The 19,745-nt window shown below is 50.1% G+C and overlaps 1 protein-coding gene across 10 annotated transcripts in view; it reads right to left on the bottom strand.

The window, feature by feature from the left end:
- The window catches only part of CACNA1B (calcium voltage-gated channel subunit alpha1 B), a 250,421-nt gene that overhangs the window by 91,185 nt on the left and 139,491 nt on the right, over positions 1-19,745 (bottom strand). For 9 of the 10 annotated variants that reach the window (XR_012094909.1, XR_012094910.1, XR_012094908.1 and 6 more), the window contains exons 18-20: positions 19,005-19,111; positions 10,039-10,839; positions 8,698-8,915 (exon numbers count right to left, since the gene is read on the bottom strand). Coding sequence is in view for 6 of the 10 variants with exons in the window: in XM_073022144.1 (XP_072878245.1) it covers positions 8,698-8,915; positions 10,039-10,839; positions 19,005-19,111 (1,126 nt within the window). In the remaining 4 variants the exon portion in view is untranslated. The remainder of the gene's footprint in view (positions 1-8,697; positions 8,916-10,038; positions 10,840-19,004; positions 19,112-19,745) is intronic. The other variant, XM_073022146.1, reaches the window with a different exon arrangement.

Genomic DNA, 19,745 nt, shown 5'->3' with positions numbered 1-19,745 from the left:
TTGCTGGCGTGGCATCACAGTAGACAAGCTAAAACTGAAGATGTAAATAAGACTTAGGGCTCCTAACATTATACCAGAGAGTCTAGGTTTCAACCAAAAATCACTCATCACACCAAGAACCAGGAAAATCTCCACTTGAATGAGAAAACACAATCAACAGACACCAAGATGATACGGATGTTAGAATTACCTGACAAAGATTTTAAGAACACCCATTATAAGAATGCTCAACAGATAATTTAAAACAAACAAAAAATATAAAATTCTCAGCAAAGAAATGAAGTCTTAGGAAAGAAACGGAAGATACAACAAACCAAATGGAAACTTCAGAACTGAAAAATACAACGACTGAAATGAGAAAATCAACAGATGGGCCACAGCAGAATGGAAGGCACAGAGGAAAGAGTCAGTGACCTGGAAGATAGAATAATAGAAATGATCCAATCTGAGCAACAGAGAGAAAGTAGACTTAAAAAAGTGAATAGAGCTCAGGGGCCTTTGGGACTATAACAAAAGATCTAACATTCACGTCATCAGAGTCCTGGAAAGAAAAGAGAAAGAGGCAGAACTAAAGAAGTACTCAAAGACATAAAGGATGAAAAATTTCCAAATTTGGCACAAGATATAAACCTACAAATTCAAGAAATTGAGCAAACCCCAAACAAGATAAACTTAAAGGAACTCACATCAAAGCACACTGTAATCAAACTTCTGAAATATAAAGACAAGGAAAAAAATCTTGAAAGCAGCGAGAGATAAACAACATCTTACCTATAGGAAGAAAACAATTCGAATGACAGTAGATTTCTCATCAGAAACCATGGAGCTCAGAAGGAAGAGGCACACGTTTTTTCAAGTGCTGAAAAAAAAAGAACTGTCAACCCAGAATTCTATACCCACTGAAAATACCCTTCAGGAATGAAGGGAAAATCAAGACATTCTCAGATGAAGGAAAACTAAGAGAATTTGTCACCCGCAGACCTATCACAAAAGAATGTCTAAGAAAGTTCCTCTAAACAGAAAGTAAATTATGCAAGAAGAAATACTGGACTATCAGGAAAGAAGAAAGAATAACAGGAGTAAAAATACAGGTAAATACAACACACTTTTCTTCTCCTCTTTTCTAAATTACATTTGACAGTTGAAGCAAAATTATAACATACTCTGATGTGTTTCTAAAAGTACATAGAAGAGCTATTTAAGACAATTATATAATAAATGGAGGAGGAAAAAGAGATATAAAGAGAGGTAAAGCTTCTGTATTTCATACGAACTGGTAAAATGACTACATGAAGAAACTAGAGTAAGTTATGTATATATAATGTAATACACAGGGCAACCACTAAAAAAACCTATACGAGGTCTTAAAAAACCTATAAAAGAGACACACTCAAAAATACTACAGATAAATTAAAAGGAATTCTGAAGTACATTCAAGTAACCCACAGGAAAGGAGAAAAAGGAAACCAAAGAAATGAAAAGCAGAAAGAAAAAAAACAGAAAATAAGAAATAAAATAACAGACTTAAGCCCTCATATATCAGTAATTATGCTAAGTGTAAACAGTCTAAATATGCAAAATAAAAGACAGAATTGACAGAGTGGATTGAAAACATGAATGCTATCTACAAGAAATTTACTTCAAATATAACTATACAGCTAGGTTGAAAGTGAAAGGGTGAAAAAATATATACCATGCACATATTAATCAAAAGAAAGCAGGACTGAATGTATCTACATAAGATAAAGTAGCTTGCAGAGGAAAGAAGATTACCAGGTATAGAGAAGGACATTACACAACAATTAAAGGGCCAGTCCATCAAAAAGACATAGAAATCCTAAGTATGTATGTGCCCAAAAACAGAACTGCAAACACATGAAGCAAAAACTTACAGTCCTGAAAGGAGCAAAGATAAATCCACATTTATAGTTGGAGACTGAATACCCTTTTCTCAACAACTGACATATCTAGACAGAAAATCAGAATGTAGACGAAGATACTCAATAACATCATCAACCAACAGGATCTAAACGATGCTTATAGGAATGTACACCAACAACACAGAATGCATGTTCCCTTCAAAGGTTCCCAGAACATACATCAAGATATGCCACATCCTGGGCCACAAAACAAACCTTAACAAACTTAAAAGAACTGAACTAATACAGAACATGTTCACTGACGATAAAGTAATCAAACTAGAAGTCAATAACAGAAAAACAGGCAAATCTCCTAATGTTTGGAAACTAAACAACACACTTCTAAATAGTCCATGAGTCTTCTCAAAGGAAATTTTTTAAACGGGACTGAAAAAATATACAGTATGAAAACCTGTGGAATGCAGCTGCCAAGAGAGAAACTTACAGAGCTAAATGTTTACAGCAGAAAAGAAGGAAAGACTCAAATCAACAATCTAAGCTCCTACTCCCAGAAACTAGAAAAGAAGAGCAAAAGCAGCCCAAAGAAAACAGAAAGAAGGAAATAATAAACAGTAGAAATCAAATGAAATTGAAAACAGAAAAATAATAGAGAAAATCAATGTAACAATAATTTGTTTCTTTGAAAATATCAATAAAATTGTATATACAAACTCCTAGTAAGACTCACAAAGACAAAAGAGAGAAGACAGCAAATTACCAATATAAGAAATGAAACAGGAGTTACCACTACAGATTATGCAGACATCAAAGGGATAATAAGGAAACATCACAAACAACTGTACACACTTAAATAAAAAGGACTAATTCCGGCCGGGCACGGTGGCTCATGCCTGTAATCCCAGCACTTTGGGAGGCAGAGGCGGGTGGATCACGAGGTCAGGAGATCGAGACCATCCTGGCTAACATGGTGAAACCCCATCTCTACTAAAAAAAAATATCTATCTATCTATCTATATATATATATATATATATATATACACATACATATATATACACACACAAAAAATTAGCCAGGTGTGGTGGCAGGTGCCTATAGTCCCAGCTACTCGGGAGCCTGAGGCAGGAGAATGGTGTGAACCCGGGAGGCGGAGCTTGCAGTGAGCCGAGATCGCACCACTGCACTCCAGCCTGGGCAACAGAGCGAGACTCCGTCTCAAAAAAAAAAAAAAAGAAAAAGAAAAAAAGGGACTAATTCCTCAGAAAGCACAAACTACTACAACTCATCCAATATGAAATAGATAACACTGTATCTATTAAGGAAATTATATTTGTAATTTTAAAAATCCAAAAAAGAAATGCTTCATTTGCAAAATTTCCCATTTAAAGGAGAATTAATATCAGTTCAACATAATCTCCTCTAGAAAATAGAAGATGGACAATCCATTCAATTCAAAACATTTTATTAATCCGATATCACTCTGATAGCAAAACCAGACAGAGACAGCACAACAAAGAAAACTACAGAGCAACATCCCTCATGAATACGGAGGTAAAACTCCTTAACAAAATATTAGCAAATAGAATGCAGCAACATAGAGAAACAATTATACACCAGTAGGGTTATTCATAATGACAAAGGCCAGTTTAATATTTGAAAATAAATCAATATAAACTACCATATTAACAGAAAAAACACACACCTGGTATCAATTGATGCAGAAAATTATTTGACAATATTCATCCACGCATGACAAAAATTCTTTAAAAAAAAAAGCAATAAAGGAGAACTTTCTCAACTTGATAAAGAACATCTACCAAAAAACAAAACAAAACAAAAAACAAACAAACCCAAAAACCTTACAGCTAATATCATACTAAATGATGAAAGACAAAATGCTCCCTCCAGGAAAGATGTCAGTTCTTGCCACAGCTATTCAAAATAGTACTGGAAGTCACAGACAGTGCAGTAAGGGAAGACAGGGAAATAAAAGGCATGTATGTCAGAAAGGAAAAAACTAAATCTGTTCATGTGCAGATATCTTATACTCTCTGTGGAAAACCCCACAGAATCTACAAACACACACCTAGCACAAACATAAGCCAAAATTACATAGTTTCTTTTAAAATTTGATGAAAATGGGCTGGGCGCGGTGGCTCGTGCCTGTAATCCCAACATTTCAGGAGGCTGTGAAACGCAGATCACTTGAGGTCAGGAGTTCGAAATTAGCCTGGCCAACATGGTGAAACCCCGTCTCTACTAAAAATACAAAAAAATTAGCTGTGTGTGGTGGTGCGTGCCTGTAATCCCAGCCACTCGGGAGGCTGAGGCACGAGAATCGCTTTGAACCCGGGAGGTGATGATTGCAGTGACCCAAGATGGCACCACTGCACTCCAGCCTGGGCGACAGAGCGAGACCCCATCTCAAAAAAAAAAAAAGAGAGAAAAAAAGAAAAACAAAAAACACAGGATCAAAAATGACGAGGAGAAACACTGAAACAGAGGGAAATTTTTAAAACTTTAAGCCACTCTTAAGGCTATGTAAATAAGTGGGAAAACCTAGATCAAATGGATAATTTCCAGGGAAAATATAATGTACCAAACTCATCTCGGGAGGAAACAATGTTTAAACAGACCAACATCCATACAGAAAAAGAGGTATTACAAAAGAACTACCCTACAAAGAGATCAGACATCAACAATTTCGCAAGATAATTCTATCAAATATTTAAAGACCACATAATTCCTATACTACTTGAGCTACCCTTGAGCACAAGAAGACATTCTAATTATTTTTGTGAACCAATAATAGGTATATCCCACAGAATATATCCTTGGATAGTATTTCCCAATAGAGCACTGCCAAGCTTCCTAATGCCCATGCTTCTGAAAAACATATATATCCTTCATTACAGTGTTGTTGGCTTTTCTGGCTGATATTTATGTTTTAAAAAAGTATACATGCTCAAAAGTCAGTATAATGGTTTTAACAAAATAATGTGGGGAGCAACTCTCAGGCAGGATTCCAAATTCAGTTGGTTGTGTGAAGAAACCTGAAAGAGCTATTCCTTCAAGATGGATCCCAAGTGGGTAACTAAGCCTACATTTAAGTCAGACAGAAGCTGTCATATGCTGAATACAGGTCCCAGAACGCTCACACCTTTTTAACTCTGGGAACTTTTAGAGCTCACCTGAACCAGCCAATCAGAGTTCACTTGCCTCAGCCAATCAGAGCTCAGCCATATTGACCAATCAGAACTCAGTTGTGTCAACCAATCAGACCAAGCAAGTCTGAATCCTTCATTTGCATAAAGGGACTTGATTAACAGGAAATGTTAAACCTTTGCCTTCATTTTACAAGGAAGGCTGCATCTCCCTGGTTTGCAAATTGTTCACTAGAATAAAGCCTGTTTCCTCCAAATTCCTTTTCAGAGAACTTTTGTTCACAGTAAGTTACAGGAATCACGTATGGATGTTTTTGAAAAGTACAACAAGTTTCAATAAAGGAGGTATCTAAAGCAATTGCCTATTAATAGCTATTTTAACTGGTAATCAGGAAACAATATGCTAAGCATTTATGTTCTATTATGATTGTTTATTAGTTTTCATTGTTTAACTGTGCTTTAATTATATTTTACAAAATTGATTATGAAATTTTAGTTGACACATAACACATTATAATGTTTTACCATTTAAAATAATGGGGCCAGGCACGGTGGCTCACGCCTGTAATCCCAGCACTTCGGGAGGCCAAGGCAGGTGGATCACTTGAGGTCAGGAGTCTGAGATCATCCTGGCTAACAAGGCGAAACCCTATCTCTACTAAAAATACAAAAATTAGCCAGGTGTGGTGGCAGGCGCCAGTAATCCCAGCTACTCAGGAGGCTGAGGAAGAAGAATTGCTTGAACACTGGAGGTGGAGCCGAGATCGTGCCACTGCACTCCAGCCTGTTGACAGAGCAAGACTCAGTCTCAAAAAAAAAAACAAAAAAACATGGAGTGGGGTGTGGAAATGAGACCCTCTTTTAGAACATTTGATTTTCAAGAATGGAGCTGTGAAGTTAAGCAATAGATAACTCTATGTCATTGATATTTAAACCTTATGATCCTCAAATGTGACAAAAGCAAGCTACAGAACACATCTCGCTTAAAAGTATCAATCCAAAAATCCTACAAAAAATTTTAAGCAGAATCCAATGGCATATTACAAAATAAATATAATAACCACTTGGGTTTATTCTAAGATTGCAAAGATATTTCATATCGAAAACTTCATTACTATAAATCCCCATATCTAAGGGGAAAAAAATATATGATCTCTATGGATGCTGAAAAGGTCTTCAACAAAATTCAACATCTATTCCAGATTAAAACACTTACTGAAGTAGGGACTAATGGATATTGTAACATAATTTTACAGACACACAGACACACATACACATACACACACACACACACACACACGCACACCCCTCAGGCCCCAAACCAAAATTTTATTTAGTGTAGGCAGAAACAAGGTAATGCCCAGTAATTCCATTGTTATGTGACACTGAAATCAGACAAAAAAATAATAATGAGCGGTATAAGACTTAGAAAGAAAGAGTTAGAAGTGTATTTTCAGAAGTTTTGATAATGTATCTGGGGGAAAAAAGGGGGAATCACAGTGAAACTAATAAACAATTTGAGGATTCAGAAAAGTAGTAGGACACATAATCAACATATAAAAACTAATAGCCTAGATTTCTATTTCTAGTAGAAGTAATAACAGGGACCAGACAATCACTTGTTTTTAACAATCAAAAACACCAGACATTAAGAGAATGAAAAACCAAGCTACAGACTGGGAGAAAATGCTTGCAAAACACATATCTGATGAAAGACTTGTATCCAAAATATACAAAGAACTCCTAAAACTCAACAATTATAAAACAAACAACCAGAATAAAAAGTGGGTAAAAGATTTGAATAGGAACCTCATCAAGGAAAATTATACACATGGCAAATAAGCATTTTAAAAGATGCTCAACATCATATGTCATTAGGAAATTGCAAAATAAACAAGATATCATTACACGCTTAATTATAATAGCTCAAATCCAAAGTACTGACAACACTGAATATTGGCAAGGATATGGAGCAACAGGAACTCTCATTCATTGCTGGTGGGAATGCAAAATGGTACAGTCCCCTTTGGAAGACAGTTTGTCAGTTTCTTATAAAGATAAACACAGTCTTACCATATAATCCAATAATCATGCTGTTAAGTATTTACCCAAATGAGTTGAAAACTTATGTCCACACAAAAACCTGAACATGAATGTTTATAGCAGTTTTATTCATAATTGCCAAAAACTGGAAGCAACAAAATGTCCTTCAATAGGTGAATAAACTGTGGTACACCCAAAAGACAGAATATTAATCCAATGCTAAAAACAAATGAGTTGTCAAGCCACAAAAACACATAGGAAACTTGAGTGCATATTGCTAATGGAAAGAAGCCAATCTGAAAAGGCTGCATACTGTATGATTCCAACCCTATGACAGTCTAGAAAAGGCAAAACTATAGCGACAGTGAAAAGATCAGTGGCTGCCAGCAGGGGTGTGGAGAAGAGCATAGGGAGCCTGGGGAGGAGTCACATCTGGATTCCTGCAGATAAAAGCCAGGTAGGGACCCTAGGCTCATCCTCAAGTTGATCCACAGACAATCAGGTGAGGGAACTGGGCAGGCAGACTCACTTGTGCCCATGGGAAGTGAACAAGTAAATGAACCTAGGTCAACTTTCCTCCAAGGAAGCAAAAGAAAAGGGGAGGCTGAGCAGTTAGAGGCTGTGTCTTCCATGGTTATACCTGGAATTGAGAGCCAGTCCACAGGCCCCATGTGAGAGCACCTGAGCAAGAGAGAATGTCATGCACACGTCTGTGTGTGGAGATCCATCTGCAAACATGGGCACGCACACATCTCTGTGTGGGGATGCATCTGCAAACATGGGCATGCATGTGGTGGCACCTGATTGAGTCTGTCTGGTCTGCTTATGACCTAAATGCTTCTGTTGGCATTCATGTGAGTCCTGTTTCTATGGCCTCTCTTCTACCCCTTTTTTCTCTGTACTTAAGAAAGGAGGGCTCCTCCTTGATGCCCATGAAATGCCCGTGCACCTTCCCCACCATGTAAGGGGCCTGTATTTGTAATCTCTCCCTATTAGACAGGCTTGAAGACAGGAATGACATCTTGGTCCCCTGCGCCCTCAGGGACTGCACACAGGCAGGCATGGGAAGGGTGCTCACTTGGGATGTCCCGAGCATGTGAGCAAGCAAGGGGAGGAAAGAAGGCAGCTCAAATAAAGGCCTGGGAGCAGCCTCAGAGCATGGATGGCATGGGCCCATGACCACAAGGGCAGACGCGGTGGAGAGCCTCCTCCTTTGCAGCCCCTCGCTCTCAGCCCCAGTCAAGGCCGTGGACAGAGTCCTCAGCAGCTTTTGTGCAACCATCAAGAGTTGTGGTCTGTCTTCCTGACAAGACTGTCTCCCTCCTGCTGTGCTCTCAGAACTCTAACATAGCACTTGGCACTTAGTTGGCAATGTGCAAATATTTTGGGAAGGAAGGAGAATGGAGCTCAACCTCAGTTATCTCTGGGACACTTAGAAATCAACAGGACATCAAAGGACAGATGTTGACAGCAAAGGACTCCCTCTCCAGCCAGGAGAACAATTCACAGGGGCAGGCTAGGTCCCCAGTGGCTGCTGTGGAACAGGAGAGAATGGGGGTTGCTGGACCTGCACAAGATGGGCCCTGCCCTACTGGCACAGGGAGATACTCACTGGGAACGACCGTGGCTTCCCCAGGAGGGCCTGTCAGCATCACTGGGATGTGTACAACAGTGCTAGGGTCTGGGGGCTGACTGCCCATGCGAGTGACATTCCGCTGGTTGTCTGCATCCTCTGGCTGTTCCTCCACCTTCTGGAGACAGGTGCTGGGCAGCGTGTGCATAGGGCCCACAGTCACCGTCCCACTGGTCTCCAGGTCACAGTGTGGCTCCCTGCAATCAAGAATGAACATCAGGCCCGGGTGCGGTGGCTCACACCTGTGATCCCGGCACCGGGAGGCCGAGGCAGGAGGATTGCTTGAGCCCCAGGAGTTCAAGACCAGCCTGGGGCATATGGCAAAACCCCATCTCTACAAAAATTAAAAAATTAGCTGGGCATGGTGACACGTGCCTGTAGTCCCAGCTATTCAGGCTGGGAAGGCTGAGGTGGGAGGACCACTTCAGCCCGGGAAGTTGAGGCTGCAGTGAGCCATGATTGCGCCACTGCACTCTACCCTGGGCGACAGTGCGGCCCTGTCTCCAATAATAATAAAATAATAATAATGCACACCAGCAAAATCCTATCAACCAAAACCCTTAAACCCCCATGCAGACCAACTAAATCTATGACCACCTGCTCTGCTACTCTGGCATTGTGTATGTTTTTTAAATTAACCTCTACACCTCTGTGTCTTTAGTCTGAAAGGCAGGGTGGGGCGGACCCACCGACACACACAGGGTGGCGGCTGGGTTACCCCGGGCTGGGGTCTCCAGCAGCAAGTATTCTGGTTGGTTTGTGGCCAGTAGGTACCTGGCAACTGCTAGTCTTGGTCACTGGACCAGTTACCCCAGGCCCTCACAGCGTCGGTTAGTCCTGCCCCAGGGAGCAAGCTGGGCTAGCTGGGGTTCTTCCTGTCATGGTCACACAGCCTGGCCCCCACACCCCGCTCTGCGCCCAGCCCACTGGCCTGCTCAGGCTTCCCTCGGGCCCTCCTGCCTCTCCTTCCTCCACAGCAATCCCCAACCTTCTCTTCTCCCAGGGCCACTTTGTTCTTTCCAAACCAATCGCAACAATTCCCACTTAAGCCCTCCCTTCTTAAATAACAGCTGGCATTCACGCACCACACCTGCCCTGCCAAGTCTTTTACAGGTCGACCCTCCAATGCAAGATTGTCACCACCCCCCCCCCCCCCCACCGTGAACGGCATGCGGAGACCCCAGCCGGGACGGCCCTGGACAGCGCAGCGTGGCCGGGGGTGCAGCCTCCGCCGTGGACCCCATTCCCGCCGCCAGCACTGGGGCTCGCACCGCCCAGGTCAACCCCTCCGTCACCGAACCTGCCCAGCCGCGGACTCACCTGGGCTGGTGGTTCCGGAGCTCCTTCTCCTTGTCGGCTTCCACTATCTCGGCCTCCTTCTCCGTGGCCTCCTTCTCTGTGGCCTCCTTCTCCACAGCCTCGTGCGCAGGCTGCGCCTTGTGCCTGGCCCGGTGCCGCCGCGCCGGCTCCTCCCCGCTCTCCACCTCCCGGGGCCCAGCTCGGGGGCCGCCACGGTGCCGCGCTCGCCTCTCGCCCTTGGCTCCCGCGCACTCCTTGTTCGGATCCTGGTGCCGGTGCGCGCGGTGGCGTCGGGGCTCCCGCTCGGGCGCCTCCTCCGGGGAGCCGCGCCGGTGGTGCCGCCGGCCGCCCTCGGGGCCCGGGCCTCGGCTGCGCTCGCTCCGCGCCTCCGGGGGCCCCGCAGCCTCCTTGCTGTGGCTGCGGTGCGGCCGCGGCCGCTCCTCCCGGGCAACAGGCTCCCCGCTCTCCGCCTTCGGGGCCTCTGCTCGGTCCTGGTCCCCCGCCGCGGGGGTCTTGTCCTTGTCGCGGTGCCGGTGGTGCCTGCGCGGAGGGTCGACGCCCTCGGGGGCCTCCGCAGCCTCCGGCCGGGCCTTGCCTCCCACGGGCCCCCGCGCGCCGTCGCGGCCCAGCTCCACCACCAGCGGCCGGTCCAGGTGCGTCTTCATGTCGGGCCGCAGGTGGCGCGTGGTGGCGAAGCGCCGCCGCTCCTCGGGGTCCATCTCGCTGTACAGCGCCTCGCAGCTGGCCCGCAGGTTCTGCAGCCGTAGCTGGCTGGCCCGCTGCTCCCACACCGAGCGCGCCTTGGCCGAGTTCTGCTGCCTGCTGCGGGGAGACCGGCGGTGAGCGTGGCCCCACGCCTCCGCCCGCCCGCCGCTCTCCAGGGGGGCCACAATGGACACACAGCAATGGAGCAATGGCGCAAGGAGGTGGGAGGCGTGGCCGCGGGAGCCCCCACACCCCTCGGGGGACGCGGATCAGCTGGGGAACGCCCAAGGGAACAGAATTCAGCCCCGCCCCCCACGGTGTCCCACAGGACCCGCAAGGTGACAGCACCAGCCTGTCAAGAGGACCCCCTGGGGGCTCAAGAAGGCCGAGGGGTACAGGACAGGGGGAATGCACCAGACAGGCCAAGCAGGTGGGTGGGCGGCTGGCCAAGGCCACCGCGGGAGGGAAGGGCACATTACAAAGGGGCATGACCTATGAAGAGACAGGAGCCAGGGAGGCCCTGCAGCCTCCCTGGGAGCTGGCCCCTGCTCTAGCACCAGTACAGTTGCTACAGGAAGGGTGGGACACGCGGCCCCTTCTACAGAGGCACTTCCCCATCGCTACCTCCAGGAGGCAGGCCACCAGCCAGGTGAAAAGGCTGTTTGCCAGGAAACCCAGGAGGCAGGTGCTGGGGCAGAGCAAACAGAAGCCAAGGGAGCACCTGGCCCTCTCAGGAGCAAACGCAGAGCCTCTGCCAGTCCCCGAGGTGGTCAGCCACAGCCCCGCAGGTGCCTCCTGGCTCAATGACCAGGAGGCTAGAAGTCAGGTCTGAGGCTGGAAATGCCCCCTCCCGTGGCCACCAATGCCCTCCTCTCTCTTGACGATGGAAAGCCCCTCCCTCCACTGGCAGCAGAGCCAGAACATGGTCCCCGGAGCCCTCCAGCACCAGGAATGGCCAGTGGTCTAGGCTCCGTCCTCACTGCATGGGCTACCAAATGCCTTGACCCCTACTCCAATGTCATGGGCCCAAGCACCTCCTCTATTCACACATCACACATGGGGCTCCATAGCCCAGAGTGCATGGGAAGCCATTTGCATTCTGGGCCTTCTGCTGAGTAGGACCACCTTTGGATAAGGTCTTATTATCCCAATACTGAGCTCCCCCATCGCCAAGGAGAAACCTCATCTGAGGCCTGAGGCCCACCCTGGAGCCTCCCAGGCTGCTGGATGGCCTTGGCAGCAGCAGTGACTACCCCAACAATGAGGGCCATGGCATCTGTCTCCTGCAACCGCCATGGGGTGCTCTGGGCAAAGTGCCCACTTCAAACAGTCCTTATAACCACCTCAAGAATCAGGTGCTACTCTTGTCCCCATTTCACAGATGAAGATACTGAGACTAAAGAGAGGATGTTACTTGCTCAGGGTCCCACAGTGAATCAGGATCAGACACAGGCAAGGGCGAAAAGGAAAAACATTTGTAAAGAAGACATGAGTCCTTGGCCAGACCCCAACTGTACTAACAGCACAGGCTACAACCACGGCCTGCAGAGGTCCAGGCCGGTGGCCACCAGCTCCAGGGCCCTGAGCCGCTGAGCACCACTCTGACCTGCAAAGACAGACCTCAAGAAGGCCGAGGGGTACAGGACACTGGGAATGCACCAGACAGGCCAAGCAGGTGGGTAGGCGGCTAGCCAAGGCCACCACGGGAGGGAAGGGCACATTACAAAGGGTCTTATTATCCCAATACTGAGCTCCCCCATCGCCAAGGAGAAACCTCATCTGAGGCCTGAGGCCTCAACCCTGAGGCACAACCCTGCAGCTGGCCCACCCCAAGCAGGTAGACAGTAAATCCTGCCCCTTTGTAGAAGTCCAAGCTGCAGTGGGAGCAATGTCCAGGGACAGCACCTTGCACCAATGAAAGCGGAAGTGTGGTATCTGTGTCTCACCTGGGAGCTTGGGTGGGGTGGGGGCAGGTAGGGCTACCTGTAGGGGCCGTCTGCAGACCCCCAGCTTCAGTTGAAGCCCCTGGTCCTGACCTGTATCCCTGATGTATTGAAACTGTGCTGCCCCTGCTCCCAGGGGTGCCCTACAACTGACCCACAGACGACCCACCAACCCCAGCGGGGACCAAGACAAAAGGGCTCTACTGTCAACAGTGCTGAGTGGTGTAAAACAGAAGGCAGCCTGGGGGCGTGCACCAGGCACAGGAGCCCTGTGAGGGCGGAAGCTGTTCACTGCCTCAAGTCTCCCAGTCCACTCTAGTGCCCGAAAGGGGCCTGGGCTCTGAGCCACTTGGTCGGCAGGGTGGCCTGCTCTGATGAAGTCGTGAATCTTGGGGACCAGAATTGCAGTGAGGACCATGGGGGAACATGCAGAGGCACAGGGTCTGTGTGAAGGTGGGGTGGGCTCCAGACCACATAGCTCTGCCCTCACCCTTGCATTCAGGTGCGGCTTCTTCTCGCCCAGGAAACACCTGGAGCAGGGAGAGGCCAGGCTGTCTGCTGGACTGAGGGCGCTGTCAGGCTGGCAGACTCCCCTGTGACTACCCGGGGAAGAGCGAGAGGCTGAGCAGCCTACACTAGAAGCACCTGCCCACCCCACTACAGCCCCACTGGCTCCACCTGGCCTGTTCCTTCTGGGCCTATCTGCTGATCTCGACAGATCCAGAGACTGTCTGCATCTGCCCTCACTCGGCCAGTAGTACCACCAGGTTCCTCTCTGGAGGTATCCCCTAGGTCTCTGGATCTGTGTGCCAGGGCTGTCTGCATGGTGTCTTGAGTCAGCCTGCACCTCCCCTGGCCACTGTCTCTGTCCTTGCTCTATCTGGCACGTATCCACACCAACTTAGAGTGAAGCGTGGCTGGTGACTAATCCAGACAAAGTCCTGGTTTAAAAGGGCTCTTTAAGGAGGTCACATGGACGACTGGCACCCCTGTGTCCTGGCCTCAGCTGGTAGGCACAACCCAGCTGTTCCAGGGAGGACAGCTCAGCCACACTCAGCCAGGTGCTGTGGCAGAGCAGAGGCAGGCACTGTGGAGGACAGCTCAGCCACACTCAGCCAGGTGCTGTGGGGAACTGCAGGACTCAGAAGTGACCTCGAGGCGCTCTGTGGTCCTGCTTTGAGGTCTCTGGGCTCAGATAACCCGCAACTGCTGACAAAATGAAGCAGCCCTAGTATGCCACCATGGATACCTGCCATCTGCAATTTTTTTTTTTTTTTTTGGAGACGGAGTCTTGCTCTGTCACCCAGGCTGGAGTGTGGTGGTGCGACCTCGGCTCATTGCAACCTCTGCCTCCTGGATTCAAGCAATTCTCCTGCCTCAGCCTCCCAAGTAGCTGGGACTACAGGCACTCGCAACCACTCCTGGCTAATTTTTTGTATTTTAGTAGCGACGGGCTTTCACCATGTTGCCCAGGCTGGTCTCGAACTCCTGAGCTCAGGGAATCTGCCCACCTCAGCCTCCCAAAGTGCTGGGATTACAGGTGTGAGTCACCGTGCCCAGCCGCCATCTGCATCTTACATCTTATTCCACCCTGCGGATGGATTCAGGATCCAGCATGCTTTCTTGCCCCAGGAGACATCAGTGCTTCTGACAGCCAGCAGCAAACAGTGCTCAGGGAAAGACTGAGCCCAGCTCCATGCTGGCTGCCAGCAAGGAAGCACCGGGCAAGGGGATCAGGGGCAGCAGGGGTCTCACCACCATCAGGACACAGACAGGACACCTGGCCACTTCCACCAGGTACCAGGTGGCCTAACTGCACCTGACCACTTCAGGGACCCCTCACCTGCAGGGCCTGGCCTGCAGAGTCTTCCCCTGGAGGGCAAGGCCAGGCCCTGCAGGTAAGGGGTCCCTGAAGTGGTCAGGAAGCCATCCATGAGCACTTCCCCATGAGAAGCTCCCCGAGGGGAGGCCAGCCAGTCACTCCCTGGAGGGCCACCCTGGGGTTTCCACATCTCTGCCTCAGGCCCTGGGTGGTCTAATGTAAGCTTCACAAGTGGACAACAGCTCTCTGCTCTTGCTAGAACGAGGACTTCCTGAGAATCACAGACACAGTCCCTCCCGAGTAAGGGGCCTAGGAGGACCCATCAACGTCCCCGGTGAGCCCCTAAAGAGCACTCTCTGCTGTGCCTGCTCACAGGGCCCTCCCTGGCCTCATGGGAACCACAAAGAGACCTGAGCCCATGGCGCCCAGTCCACTCAGGAGAAGCAGACACACTCGAGACACCAGAGGGAGCGGACACAACAGTCAGCAGACAAAAAGACAGACACCAGGAGGGAAAGGAGGAGGGGCTGAGCACAGAGGGTCTGACCCCGTGGCAGGACTCGGGGACGTCAGGGAGCAAGCCCACCATTCCCCGCTCAGGCCACGGAAGCCTGGAGCTGCCCCATGAAGCAAATGGCTTGCGGTGAGAAAGCAGAGTTAGGAGTGGAAGGAAGGTGTCTGCATGTAGTTATCATGAAGCCATGGATGGAATATCATAGCAGAGCGACTCACGGTGAGTTCACGCTGGAGACAGATGAGCTGCGAGATACAGTACCTCGAGCTTGCTTTACAAAACTGCACATGCAAAAAACAGAACAGACAGAAGTGAGAAAATCAGAGAGAGTTCTGAGAGAACCAGGGACACTGAGAGCCACGCCAGTGTAGGCGCAGGCTGCCGTGTGCATCTGGACAGGAGGCCGCGGACGCGTCTGTCAGACGGGGGCACCAGCCGAGACCTCAGGGTGAAAGAGAAGTTGAGAACCAATTCCACACATGCAGAAAAGTGAGACTGCAGAAAAGTGAGACAGCAAACCCTGTAATTGCTGGAAGACAGAAGCCATTAGCTCGGGGGCCCATCCATCACTCAGCACACACTGCCCAGGACAGGCAGTGTGGCTGGGAAGACCCAACACCGATTTTCCTGCAGTTCCAAACAGCCCCCAGCACCCTGAGGTGGGAGGCTGACTGCACTGTCTCCTGGCCCTGGAGATGGGGCAGCATAGGCTAACAAAGGAGGCAAGGGTGCCCTTTCCAGAGATGCCCTTCCCGGAGATGCCACCTGGGCCCCGCTGCCAAACCCACCTGTCTTCCAGGCAAGCACCTGGGCCCCACTCTGGTTCCAGCCCCAGTGCTCCCCAGGCTGCAACCCAGGCGCTTCCAGGCCACCAGGACACCTCCGGGGCAAATCAAGCTACACCCCAACCCACCTTCCTTTTGGGTGCAGTTCCAGCCATTTCCAAGTGACTTTCAAAGGCTTTTCTAAAACCAACAGAAGGAAACCAAAGTTTCCTTTACAGCCATTTCCCTCCAATTAGCTTCCCAGGGGAGGGCCAGGTGGGCTCCAGCCCCTCCTTCTCATAACCAAGGTCTCTGTGCCTTTGTGGGCAGTCAAAGCAGCTCACTGCCCATAGGCTCTGGGTGCAAACAGGCATGTGTGTGTGAGAGGGTGTGTGTGTGTGACACCGTGAGTGATGAGTGTGTGAGACCATGTGCGTGAATGTGTGAGATTGTGTGTGTACGTGAGAGTGTGGGATGATTATAACTGAATGTGTGAGACTGTGAGTGTTGTGAGGGTGAATCTGTGTGTCTGTGTGAGTCTGTGTGTATGATTCTGTTTCTGTGCCTATGTGACTGTGTGTCTGTGTGTACCTGTGTATAAGTGTGTATGTGAGTCTGTGTGCCTGTGTGCCTGTGTGTCTGTGTGTGCCTGCCTGTATGTATTTGTGAGTGTGTGTGTATGAGTGAGTGTGATTCTGCAGGCTGCCAGTGTTCAGAAATCCACGTGAGGATGAGGTTGACCCAGCAAAGAACCAGGAAGACATGTCCCTCCAAGCAGCTGTCACCTGAGGCCCAGGATACGCACAGCACTGCATGCAACACACTAGGGCACCCTTCTGAGGTAGGTTCTGGCACCGTCTGTGTCAAGCCAAACCGAGCATCACTGAGAGCCTCTTAAACACCAAGGACACCCCAAGTCCTCCCAGCACCCAGGGCACTAAGCCCGGCATTGGCCCTGCTCCACAGGTCACGCAGTACAGCTGTGGGGGGCAGGAGCAGGGCGAAGGGTACTCAAGGGCACTGCTGTCGCCCAGCCCAGCAGCTCAAGGTGCTGGAAATGAGAGCAGGACAGGAGGTGGCACTGCTCGTCCCACCAGGACAACAGGAAGCAGACGAGGACAGATGACAGACAGCTTTCAGCCCTCGGAGGTCTCAGCACGACACAGACACTCAACAGCAGCAGCAGGGCCAGGCCTCGCCAGGTGCAGGGCCCTCCTTGAAGGAAACCCCTGAAGGCTGATTCCTGCAGGAATCTTGTGGTGGAAATCAGACTGGCTGTCATGTCCAACCGGTGGGTTGAGGACATGCCACAGAGGATGAGGGCCCACAGCTACACCTCAGGCAGGGACCATGGGGGCTGACACTTGGATGCCTCGGGCTGGCTCGGGCCGGCCGCCCCTTGCCACGTGTGAGGGCTGCAGCCTGCTTGAGTTGAGGATGCTGGTGCCGGAGCTGACACCTGGCTCCAGACCCACCTTGAGGAAGAACACCTATGGGTTCCCCGGCAGAAAAGAAGCTCTGTCCTCACGTAGGAATCAGCGTGGTGCTCAGGCCAACAGGTGGTGTCGATGTACCCTGTGCCCAAGGATGCCAGTCTACTGCCTTGGTCCTGCATAGCAGTGTCTCAAAACCAGGACAGGGCAGCAGATAAGGAAGTATCCAGCCTTCTTTTCAGGCAGCCTGACTCAGGCTCCATGACTGCCAGGGCCCTGGCAGCCTCTTCGGCAAGGTCTCAGCCCAGATGGGAGTGGACACCCTCCCATACCCCCAAGAGGAGGCAGGCCCTGCAGGCAGCAGGGGTCAAGGGACAAGTGCTCGCCTCTAGGAACAGCAGAGAAGGCAAGTCCTAAAGAGAACAACCCAAGGCCTGCACGAGGCCAGGAGGTGAACACACCACTCGCCCCCTCTATGGCAGACCACCCACCTGCAGAGCTCACAGAGCCCTGGCAGCGACCCCTGGACCAAGTAACCAAACTAAGTGGACTAAATAACTAACGGACCAAATAACCGAATTGGCCAAGACGATGAAAGATCGAAATTAAACAACTGAGGACTGAGCCCCCAGCAGTCTTCTGCGTGATGGCCACAGCTGCCAGCTTCCCCCGCAGGCGGCTCCCATCCCTGCCTGAGTCCCCGGCAGGCTGCAGCCTCTTCTAGCTGCTGCTGCCCCAAAGACCAGCACTTTCTGCCAGGCTTAGAGACAGGCCCTCCGCAAACACATCTTCCTGGTGCCCTCCAGGCAGGATCAGGGCTGGTATGGGTGTGCACACACTCAGCACATGCACTCACACACGGTCACTGTGCAACTCTCAAGTGCACACACACACACCTAGCACACTCATCCACATGCCAACATGCTTACACACTAGTGCAGACACACGTCACTACAGATGTACCTGTGGCTGTGCCCGGCCCTGTGCTCCGTGTTCGCGGCAGGGCGGGTGGCCAGCTGAAGGGCAGGGGCCCACCCATCAGCATGGGGAATGGGAGGTGTGGGGGGCGGGCATATGCAGCCGGACGGAGCTAGCGGCTCCAGACCTCAATTCAGCTGGGCCCAGAGAACAAGCCCCCAGCAGGGGCATCTCTGCACTCTTGTGGCCCACCCTGTGACCAGGCCATGGGCCAGACTCCTGCCTCCCTTCCTAGGGACTGACCTCCCACCGCTCGGCTCACTGCAGCCTTTGGCCCTGGGCTGGACGCTTTGCCCAAACTCTAAAGCCCCTAATGCCTCCAAATGCGCTTCTGTGGAATAAGCCGTTTTCGCCAGAATAACCCTCCAACCTCGGTCCCAGTACCAAACACTTGAGAGACGTTTTTGGAAACTGCAGTAAGTCTCTCGGGCTGCTCAGGTATCACCTAGAATCTCTTGGCTCATAAAATACATTTCTGAAAAGCTGTGCATAAAATCAACTTACTGACTCCCTCCCCTAACTGATTCACAGTTGCCTGGGGAGGGGCCTGGAGCCACCCTGAGGCCATCCAGGGAGTGAATATCATGGCAGACAATCCCAGCCACAATGTGAGGGCTGTGCCTGGCCAGACCCTGGCCCTGTTCACACTGAGAAAAAGCCCTGGAGCCCCCAGGCTCTCATCTCAGTCCGAGGAGGGGCTGTGTCCTCATCAGCCAAGGCCAGGGGCCCTCTGAGGAAGCCTCTGGAAGGGGTGCCCTGGGGAGGGCCCAGCCACGGGACCTGCAGCAGTCCCACTGCCACCCCACGGTCTGGTCCCAGGAGCCTTACGCAGCGATGGAGATGTTCGCGGCAGACATGGGGCTGACTTCGGCCACTTCTTTGGCCTTTTGCAGAGCAAGCTTCTGATTGGCTGCTTCTTCCATCTCCTCTTCATCCTGTTTGAGCAAAGAGAAATGTCCAGTTCCCCTCACAGTGTTACAGCCACTCTAATGCCATCAGCTCTTCCTCCAGGGGCCTCAAAAAATACACAGTGCTGCTCTCTGTCCAGTGGAGATAGGCAGCCCACCCGAGTGAACGTGGCCCCCCACGAGCCACTCCACAGGAGCTCTCTCTGGTGCTCTCCAGGGCCTCCCCTTCTGTGTCTGTGACTGGAAGGTAATGGTTGCTGGGGTTCCTTCCTCAGTGCCCTCTTGCTTCTGCCGTCTCCCTGGAGGCTACAGCCTCACCTCTGTGCTATCCTGACCTTACTCTGAGCTCTAGCCCAGGTACCCAGCCACTGATTGGATATTTCCATTTGTTTGTTTTGCTTTTTGTTATTTTTTTTTTTTCAGAGACAGGGTCTCGCTCTGTCACCCAAGCTGGAGGGTAGTGGTGCAATCTTAGCTCACTGCAGCCTCGACCTCCCAGGCTTAAGTGATCCTCTCACCTCAGCCTTCCACACAGCTGGGACTCCAAGCATGTGTGCACACCCATACCAGCCCTGATCCTGCCTGAAGGGCACCAGGAAGATGTGTTTGCGGAGGGCCTGTCTCTAAGCCTAGCAGAAAGTGCTGGTCTTTGGGGCAGCAG

This window comes from Chlorocebus sabaeus, chromosome 12 (assembly GCF_047675955.1).
Source record: "Chlorocebus sabaeus isolate Y175 chromosome 12, mChlSab1.0.hap1, whole genome shotgun sequence".
Taxonomy (NCBI): Eukaryota; Metazoa; Chordata; class Mammalia; order Primates; family Cercopithecidae; genus Chlorocebus; species Chlorocebus sabaeus.
Note: the sequence above shows the minus strand (reverse complement) of the source record. Positions and strands in the feature narration are given on the sequence as shown.